The sequence below is a fragment of the Triticum aestivum genome, chromosome 6A (genome assembly GCF_018294505.1).
Source record: "Triticum aestivum cultivar Chinese Spring chromosome 6A, IWGSC CS RefSeq v2.1, whole genome shotgun sequence".
Taxonomy (NCBI): domain Eukaryota; kingdom Viridiplantae; phylum Streptophyta; class Magnoliopsida; order Poales; family Poaceae; genus Triticum; species Triticum aestivum.
This window is the reverse complement of record NC_057809.1, coordinates 574,041,795-574,052,219: the sequence shown is the minus strand read 5'-3', so window position 1 is coordinate 574,052,219 and position 10,425 is coordinate 574,041,795. Positions and strand designations below refer to the sequence as shown.

The 10,425-nt window shown below is 42.8% G+C and overlaps 1 protein-coding gene across 1 annotated transcript; it reads right to left on the bottom strand.

Annotated features, from left to right (window-relative positions):
* Window positions 1-2,655: 2,655 nt before the first annotated feature.
* On the bottom strand, window positions 2,656-9,575 carry LOC123128618 (TATA-box-binding protein 2). Its single transcript, XM_044548669.1, has 6 exons — window positions 9,432-9,575; window positions 7,638-7,696; window positions 7,099-7,149; window positions 6,502-6,542; window positions 5,227-5,333; window positions 2,656-2,814 (listed from the first exon to the last, which is right to left on the bottom strand). The coding sequence occupies exons 2-5, from the start codon at window positions 7,689-7,691 to the stop codon at window positions 5,252-5,254; spliced, it is 228 nt and encodes a 75-aa protein (XP_044404604.1). The 5' UTR covers window positions 7,692-7,696; window positions 9,432-9,575; the 3' UTR covers window positions 2,656-2,814; window positions 5,227-5,251.
* Window positions 9,576-10,425: the final 850 nt, after the last annotated feature.

The following is a 10,425-nucleotide window of genomic DNA, read 5'->3' as shown; positions in this document are numbered from 1 at the left end:
CACAAGCAAAGTACCGACAATCAATCACGATGCAATGCTCAATCAACATGATGCAAAACATGGCATGATATGCGAGATGTGATATGCAATGAATATGCGTGCTCCGGAAGGAAAAGAATGATCAAGGCATCAACTTGGCAAACCAAGTGTGCCGCTGGAAAGATGAGATGATTTCGGTCTAAAACTATATAAAGATCACCGGAATCGGATGCACGGTTTGCAAATGGCAAGCAAGACAAGAATGGCACAATTCTGCGATTAACAGCACGATGCTATCTAGAATGAAACAAGAAACTAAGCTACTACACTCCAACATAGCAACAAAGCATATGGCAGTGATGCTCGACAAAACATGAACACTGAGCTACGGCTAAATCACACTAGAACAAGTTCAAACAAGCATGGCAAAAGTGCAAAAAATATCAGCTTCACAGACTTAGTGAAAATACTAGCATGTGAGGAATAACATCAGGTAGCCATGTTTAAAGCAAGCAAACAACATGCTACAGGAACATATCATAGCAAAAAAAGGCATGGCATGAATCTACTAAATGCATAGAACAAAAGTCCCTTACTTACAATGAGCCAAAAAAGGCACAGAAGATATGATGGCACCCATGTAAACATAGCAAGTTTTATCAACAGTTTCAGACTTAGCAGAAAACAGAGTATGGCATAAACAGAATTATGAAGGCATCTTTGCGAGCTCAAATCACTCATCACAAAGCATTGCATGACAAGATAAGCATACTAACAGCAAGAATACATGTTCATGAAGCTAACCATGGCAAGATCAAGTTCATAGCATGCAAGGATCAATAGCAACAACCATGAAAAAATTGATTAACATGTAAACAATCTGCCAGGAACATTTTATAGCAAACGTAGAGCAAGATTAATACATGCTAGGGCACTTCATAATTGCAAACAGGGGCATGGATGGATAGAGCATAACCATATGTCCAAAACACCCTTACTGAAGATACTCAAAACAAGCATGCATCTCACTGTAGCATCATGTTTACATGGCATAAAAATAACAGTAGAACAAAGACTTAGCAAAATCCTAAGTCCCTGAAATCAGCAATATCACAAAGGCTACTTTGCATGCTTGTGCTAGTCACCACCTGATGCGTCTCCGTCGTATCTACTTTTCCAAACACTTTTGCCCTTGTTTTGGACTCTAACTTGTATGATTTGAATGAAACTAACCCAGACTGACGCTGTTTTCAGCAGAATTATCATGATGTTATTTTATGTGCAGAAAACAAATATTCTCGAAATGACCTGAAACTCCACGGGAGGTCTTAGAAAAAATAATAAAAAATCCTCGCCAAATATGAAGACCAGGGGGCCCACACCCTTCTCACGAGGGTGCCCCCCCCAAGGGCGCGCGCTCTACCTCGTGGGCCCCCTGTTGACCCTCCGACGCCAACTCCAACTCTATATATTTTCTTTCGGGGAGAAAAAAAATCAGAGAGAAGAAATCATCGCGTTTTACGGTACAGAGCCGCCGCCAAGCCCTAAAACCTCTCGGGAGGGCCGATCTGGAGTCCGTTCGGGGCTCCGGAGAGGGGGATTCGTCGCCGTCGTCATCATCAACCATCCTCCATCACCAATTTCATGATGCTCACCGCCGTGCGTGAGTAATTCCATCGTAGGCTTGCTGGACGGTGATGGGTTGGATGAGATTTATCATGTAATCGAGTTAGTTTTGTTAGGGTTTGATCCCTAGTATCCACTATGTTCTGAGATTGATGTTGCTATAACTTTGCTATGCTTAATGCTTGTCACTAGGGTCCGAGTGTCATGATTTCAGATCTGAACCTATTATGTTTTCATGAATATATGTGAGTTCTTGATCCTATCTTGGAAGTCTATAGTCACCTACTATGTGTTATGATCCGGCAACCCCGAAGTGACAATAATCAGGACCACTCCCAGTGATGATCATAGTTTGAGGAGTTCATGTATTCACTATGTGCTAATGCTTTGTTCCAGTTCTCTATTAAAAGGAGGCCTTAATATCCCTTAGTCTCTACTCCTAATATCTCAGTTGGTAGGTCGCGTTTCGGGTTTAATTTTCGTCCCACCTCACCCGGTCTTTTTTGGTACCTGCTCCCACCTCCCGCTCAGCCGCGATGAATCAAGAAAAACCCTCAAGGCCGAGTCCCACATCCGCCCCCACGCGCCTAACCTCCCTTCGCACCCATCTAACACGAACAAACCGGCGAAAATTAACCAGCGAAAAAAACCTGGCAAAAATTAACCAGGGAAAAAAAATCGCAAACCAATCCCCCGCACATACAAGCGAGGTCTCGTGCCCTCGAGCGAGAAACAGACGCCTGAGTCTGTGCCCTCATTCGCCCGCTGCCGCTCTTCATCCCTTCACCGCCGCCGCTCCATCCCTTCGCCACCGCCCTGGCACTGATCCGCCGCTGGTCTCCACTGATCCGGCCTCCACTGATCCGGTGCATGTCCAGTTGAGGACCCTCCGCCGAACGCTTCCAAGATCCGGCGCCGGTCCCTTTCAGGACCCGTCGCTGAAGACGTCCAGGATCCGGCTATCCCTTTCACCAGCCGCTGTCAGAGGCGTCCAGGATCCCACGCCAGAGACACTCACGTCCAGGTATCACATTCCAAACAGCCATATCATGAACTAATAAGAAATTAGGTATAATGTTACTGCCATCACATTTCATACACCCACCGCCAGTTCCATACTGCAAAGTAATACCAGTTCCATATGCATCACATCACACTGCACCTTCTATGTAGAATATGAAGATCTTGCAAGCTATCAGCCAACCAAAACTGCAGAGTAAAACAGCAGCACGTAAGGTTCAGAATAAGTAAAACAGCTAATCTTTTTACATTTTTCAACCATAACCGAAATAACAAATTGACCAAACATAATAAGTGAAGCAAATGTACAGAGAGAATAGCATGATTTCGTGAAGCAATGGTTTAGCTATAGTGTCAACCAGGAAAGCAAATAGATGCACTATGCATTTTGGATCAATGAGACATTTGAAACCATGCGATGGCTGCACCTTCTATGTAGAAGCAATTAGGATAATCTGAAGATCTCGCAAGCTTCCAGCTTAGCAAAACATATCTCTAAAAAAACTGCAAACCATAAGGTTCAGCACGTGCTGTTCAGAACAAGTTCACACAGAAACACAATAAACAGGACACTAATCTTTTTACATTTTTCAACCATAACCGAATTATCAAAATGAGGCAACAAAATAAGTGAAGCAAATGTACAGAGAGAATAGCAGGGCTTTGTGAAAAGATGGTTTAGCTATAGTGTCAACCAGGAAAGTTTTTCGCCGAACAATAAGATGCACTATGCATTTTGGATCAATGGTTTATAATAAAGCAACTGCGCTTAGTTCAAGGTAGGTCCAAAAAGATACACTAAACCAGAAAAGTAACCTGTTCCATGAAAGTTAAAATGAAACCATAAAAGTAACCTGTTCCATTATAGTTAAAATTAAAATTGGAGCATGCAAATTATATGGCTTTCACAGATCTGAAGAAAAGGTTTAGTTAAAATGAAGGGAGCAAAGGATTACCAGAATTATAATGGAAGATGGATGCATGATAAACATTTAAACAACAGTTTGTAGGCCAAAATAAGTAATAATCCAGTGAGTGTGTGCATTGATGACACATACAAAACATCTAATCTAAGGTTGATTGCGTTAATTACCTATATTTTTATTGGCTGCAAAAGTTACAACTTACTAATCTAAGGTTGTAATGCATGCAGTTTACTGCCTGTGCATTGTCGAAGACACAAACCAAGAACATCGTATGAAAAAGAGAGGACCAAACAAGTGAAACATTGCATTACAGATTTCAGAACTGCAGAAAACAAGATGAATTTGTTTATAATAGTCTCATCATCTTATGTCTATGGGAGCATAGATGGAGCTATATGCCTTGACCATTTTCCTAATAACACAATTTTCCCGAGTATTATAGCATCACGGTTAACAAAAGTGATGTCTACACTCAGCTCTAGAACAAACATATTTCATAATAGGTGTTCTACTGAGCAAGGAAACTGATTTCAGAAACCAGAATTTCCATGTTGACAATATATGTGGTCAGGCATCAAAACAGTTTGAAAGTTAGTGCATTCTTTATCCTTAATCATACATGCCGACCGGTCTATTTTCTTGTTCCTAGATTTCCTAGCTAAATGTGTATAGTTCCTTTCTGTCAGCTAAACGTCAATATGTTGGATGATGTTGTGGAGAGGGCCACCGAGAGGGGCTTTGCATTTCCAAAGTCAAAGGTCGCCATCGCCTTGACCTGCCTGGACCTCCTGACCTTTCACAACGCTCAAACAGGAAACACATGTTGGAGGAGGAGACCACAGGCTAATTGTAAGCATCAACTATTTGTTAGCTATCAATCTTGTCCTTTGAGCATCTATACCTTATTTTCTAAACCATTATGCATGAGCTTTGCAGGATGATTTGGATCAGTGGATCAGAGGATGACATGAACAGGTATTTCCATTCGATCATACCCAAAATGATAATGTATACTCTCACTTAACATGCATGTGCTTGTGTGGAGTGCCTGCAAAATTAATAGCTCAAGTCTCTCAACATGCAGATGTGGAGAGGCTTCTCCTAGTGTCATTGCAACTGTGATGTGCATTTCCTTGCTTTCGGCTCTGGTCAAGTTTGTAGCATTTGGGAATGTGCATATGAAAATCCACACGTAATAGTATTGTAATGCGATTTGGCTGCTATATTTTTTTCACACTGGTTTCTAAAGATGTTCAAGTTATCTCATATAATATATCGAATTATAATGGATAAGTTAAGTGTACATACTGATTTGAAGATCCTTTTGATGTCATACACATATTACTGCAGGACCATAGCGGACCATTGCAATGCGGCAAATCAAATCTCAATACTCGGCACTCTTCTATGTGGATCAGTAAGTTGTTTATCTACTTTCACTTTTAAATTGCTTGTTGAACACACTTGATTCACTTTGTGCCTGTTATTTTAATCTTGCTAAGTGCATACAGAAAAAATTCTACTTGCCCCTTGTCATGCACAAAATCGAATAAACATTGCAAATTACTTTACGCGAATCTGATCCTGAGATGAAGTTTGTCTCTAGAATATATAATGGACTGAAAACAAAACCCAAAATGTGGCAATTCAAACACCCAATAAATTACTTGCATACCTTATTGAGATGATTTTTTTGAAGTTTATGCGTTTACCAGCTTGGTGAATGAATCACTTGAGCTCATGGTACTTGTCTCACTTCTCACTCCAACTGACTTCTTACTCCTGAAAGCAAACATAATTGAAGGTCAAATAGTATACACAGGAATAAACACATCATTCATCTACTTTATATTTCCTAGATTCAGTATAGTACAAAGGTATAACCGAAAAAAGTAAATGTGCCGAGTCAAGAAAAAATGCAGATAAAGAGAATAGTAAAAGACAGAGCTCGCCTAAAAAGTAAGACTGCTTATGAATGTGAGTTGTGACAGAAGAAAAGCAGGTAGGTATGCAGGGTGATTTATTACAGGTGAATAACCACATGATGAAGAATATATTTTAGTAGAGATGAAGAATGCCTACATCTGTAGTATCAGTCCTTTATTTTATCCATTTTAGTAGGGATCTCTACTCCTAATGTCTCAGTTGGTAGTCTCCGCGGTTAATTTTTGTCCCACCTATCATGGTTTTTTTTTCGTCCCTCATCCCACCTCACTGTTAGCCGCGTCAAACCAAAAAAACACGTCCCGATGCCCCCATGCAGTATAGGGCCGCACCTCCCGTCGCACCCATCTACAAGCGAAGGAAAAAGAACCTACGAAAATTAACCAACGAAAAAAACATACAAAAATTAACCAGCGAAAAAAACACCTAAACCAATCGCACGCACGACTCTCCTGCCCTCCACTCGCACGCCTGACTACGCCCGACTCACTGCCCTCGTTCGCGGCCGCCCTCCATCCCTTCGCTGCCGCCCTCGCACATCAAGATCCGCTTGAGGATACGTCGCCGATCCGTTTAGAACCCACCGCCGATCACATTCAGGATGGAGGCGGCGATCCCCTTCTAGAGCTGCACGCCGATCCCCTGATCCGCCGCTGAACCCTTTGAGGTCACGTCCATGATCCGGCGACGATCCCCTTCAGGAACCCTGAGCCGGCGCTGATCCCTAGACAACGAGGTATTATTTGAACACAGCTTACACATATATCATACATCCATCGCATGTTCAAATATCCACATTATGACAAAGAGACATCTGTTAAGAACCTATATTTAACGCACCAGAATGGAAAGGGTGCACTCTATATATGCACTTTTGTTCGTTGCAAAGATTATTCCTTGACTACATGTTTCACGTTCCAACAATGTATGTATGTCAATCAGTACCAAGTAGAACCATCGACAGCAAAATCACACCTTCTAGTGATGCATGTAGGTAGTACAATACCTTGCCAGGTTGGGAGAAGAAAACATCGTCAAATATTTGACCTGAAAGAATGTTTTGAATCAGTGTGATGCTTATCTAGAATCCACGGCCACACACAAAAAAAGATACTTCCAAATAAAGTTTGCACATGCAACACACATCTTCATTTTCATATGCCTGAGTAAACCATGACAAACATGCACTAAAAGGTGGGCATATGGTTTGTATATTTTATCAGCACTATTTTTTCACTCGCTCTAAAAAGGTCAATATATATAGTAATTTCCTTTTCCCTTTTATTTCTTAAACTGCTAATAAGATCATGACTCATCAAGGTTGATGCTTATTCATCTCATTTTCACTTGATCAATAAACGCAAAGCCCTGTTCATATCAGTACACTATCATGTATTTCATTATATGTAACCTCATCACGTGGTATCTCATCTAACTTGATCACATGGTTCCCAAAAAGCAAAGTTTTATTTCAGTTCAAAGTTTGAATTTTGCAGGAAAGCCAAGCTTCTGGATATAAGAGCATAATGAAAGTAGAAAACATTTACAATTTCTGAACCTTTCACCTCTGATATGTATGAAAGGAAATAAAGCTAGGCAATACCTTTCTAGCTGCGAGTTTACATTGCTGTTCACTTTTTGCTCCAGTGCAAACCTGATAACACAGCAACGGTATACTTTGCATCAGTATGTAATTAGGAGGATAAGACCACTAAGACAATAACTCCCTGGTATAACTATCAAATTCACTTTCCTGTAAAATGTTAACAAAGGCCACTGAATCAAAACATTTTTGCAGGTTTCCATTAAGGTGAATGGAATCAACTAATACCCAAGGAATTTTAATTGAAGTATAGTATCAATCCAATCTCGACAAATCTTTGCTTAACTTTTCAATGGCTGAATAGAGGGACTTTCTACTGATTAAAAAGATTTAATTCTGACATGTAGATAATAAGAAAAATATGTAGTGAACCCCAAACACTTAGTGTCCATGGGGAATCTGCATTGAATTTCAACACTTAGCTGACTACAACATGAATATCTACTCATATGCGCGTACAGTATCAGCTCCAACATCATTAGATAATCAAACTACAAAAGAACATATTCTGCATCAGATGTACATGAACTTGGCCTTACCATTTTTCCTGAAGCAGATATCAATGTGGTAGTTTTTGGTTCTCTTATCTGCATGATAACTGTAGCAAACCGTTGTTCAAAATAGAATGTCAGCAAAGCAAAGCATAATATATATGCTTCTGAACAGATTTGCATGCATCAGAACAACAAAAGACATAGCAAATGTCCAGATTTCACATATGTGCATTTCACATTGACAAGCCCATCTATTTTATGCCTAAAAAGAAGGCCAAGTGATCAATTTAAAAACGGCATTATCAGTTATGCCTACATTGTTCCATTTTCCTCACCTCAGACTGACAATGAATAGGCACATGATGATCTTGCTTTAGTTACTGCATGCATGTGGTTGTCGTTTACACCTGAACTTGATTGCCTAAAACCCAATAGGAAGTTCTGATTTATTGTCTTCTACTCCCTCCGTCACAAAATAAGTGTCTCAACTTTGTACTAACTTTAGTACAAAGTTGTACTAAGCTTGAGACACTTATTTTGGGACAGTGGGAGTATTATTTTAGTCGTTGTTTAGGTGAACTCGGCTTGCGTTCTTGTTTACATTAATCTTGAGTTAAAGCCTTCTATTACAGGAGCATTGTATTTTGCTGGAGATTAATGCCCATATAGTCAAATGCCATGCCTGCTTTCAGGGTGTGATTTAAATTGAATCTAAAACAACCTTATCAGGGTTCCTATAGTACTCTGTTTGTTTTCAGAGGAAGTGATCTCAGAGGAGTGAAAAATGCATGTAGCAATGTTTCAGAACAAGGATATGCATTGTCCAATGCTTAACTGGTTTCATTCACTAATATAGAAAAACTGCTGCATCTATTCTCTCCCGACATATCTGGACAGAATCAATACTTACCCAAACATCTGATACCCAACCCCTCCATCGAACTAAAAACAATTCCCCACCCTCAAATGCCTTCGTTAAAAAGGAAATAGACAACATGATATCCGCACCCCGCAATCACAGAAACAAAAAATCGCTACACCAGAGAGGCCTACGCACTCGCGTGTCTCCCTCCTCTCTCGCTTGCTCAACTCGATCCCCACACCACCGCCTCCGCCGCCCACGTCTCTTGTCTCTCTCAAGACCCAGCACCGCTCCCCTCTCTCCGGCAATCGCCAACGCGCCCTCTTCGCCCACGAGCATTCCTACCGATGCGACCACGACAGCAGCCACGCTGCCCCACCACGCAACACTTGCATTGGACAGGGCCGGCCTTGGGATCAATCAAAGTAAATTCTATAGCCTCGTACTTGGAGGAAACGGGTGAATATTCTGCAGGTGCTGTCGCAAGGGACAGCAGAGGGCATGTTGTTATTTCTATCTGTCAGAATACGTCACCTAGCCGTAGTGTTGAGGAGGCTGAAGAAAAAGCAACCCTTATTTGGTTGCACGCACTCTCGAGGATTTACAGGAGCCCCGTGATTTTGGAACTTGACTGCCAAATTCGGATTAAGGAACTGATGACAGGGAAGCAGTCCCTCTCCCCCTACTATGGACTGCTAAGAGACATCAAGCAAGCACCGACAGACTTCTCGGATCATAGTATCAGTAGTGTGGGGAGATTGTGCAATGCCCTTGCTGATGGGCTTGGAGCGTTGGCCAGGAATTCGGAAGACCAGGAGAGGATTGCTGACGTACCGGACTGCCTCACCCGCTTATGATCTCTGAATTTGTGGTTTCAGCAGAGTAGCTTTACTACTCTGAATCTCAAAAAGAAAAAGGTTGTGCCTCTCCATGGGATAATCATGGCAATTTCAAGGGGTAAAATTCAGGGGAATTACCTGTAGGGGATGGAGCCAACGGCGGCCGCGTTGGACCCCGACCATCGAACGCGGAGACGGCGCCCCCGCCGGCCTCAAAGTTGTCGTCGCTGTCTACTTCCTCGTCCTCGAAGAGCCTCCATGGCGTCGGACCCCGGCCACCCCTGCGTCAAGCCACCAGCAACCGAAGCCAACAAGACCTCGCGCCCCTGTCCCATGAGATGAGCCCCTCCTGTGGTCTTGCGCCGCCGTCGTCCCGCGAGTCACAGGCCACCTCGCCAGAGATGAGCACCGCCGCGGATCCGGCCAGAACGGGACCGAATTGAGCACCCACACCCGGATCAACGCGTCCCTGTGTCTGTCGCCGTCGGATGCGCCACACCCAGCTCGTGGGAGCTCCAAACCCCGCGCTGCACCTCTCCTGCATCCCCAGCCTGCACTTATCCCCGTGCTCGAGGCCGCCGCCATTGGGCCGCTCCTCTTACTTGAGCGTCCGTCACTATGGACCTATCGTCCTCCTCCAGCCGAGGCCGTCGTGGGACCAGCCATGACCTTCGTCGTGCGGCAACCGCCGATGCATGCGACGGATGCGGTGGTCGGCGGGCAGAGTCGCGCGGTTGCGGCAGGAGCTTGTGGTCACGCACAGCGGATGGGGCGGGGGAGGGGAGACCGGGAGAGGGTCGAGAGAGGTTGAGTGAGTGGAGAGGAGAGGAGAGAGTACTGGGGGAGATAAGGTTGCGTTCCGTTCGGTGCCGAACGAAATAAACTTTTTTTTCGGAATTCCTAATTTTTTAGGCTTAGATTGGGTGCTGGTTGGGCCGTGCTGGATAGCTAATTTGGGCTTTGGATCGGCAACGTTTGCTCTACGAAAAGAAATAGATAAATAAAGTATATACCTCAAAAAAAATGTATATATATTAAACTTGGTTCATACAAATAAATATTTTATATACTTTTTAGATATATTGAGAGTATCACAAAAAATATTGAGAGAAGAAACCGAATATACTTGGTT

Coding starts and splice junctions, on each gene's coding strand:
- LOC123128618 (XM_044548669.1), bottom strand. CDS start 7,691: ATGCAGATAAGAGAACCAAAAACTACCACATTGATATCTGCTTCAGGA. Junction 7,150..7,637: donor TATCTGCTTCAGGAAAAATG/GTAAGGCCAAGT, acceptor CTGTGTTATCAG/GTTTGCACTGGAGCAAAAAG. Junction 6,543..7,098: donor GTAAACTCGCAGCTAGAAAG/GTATTGCCTAGC, acceptor ACATTCTTTCAG/GTCAAATATTTGACGATGTT.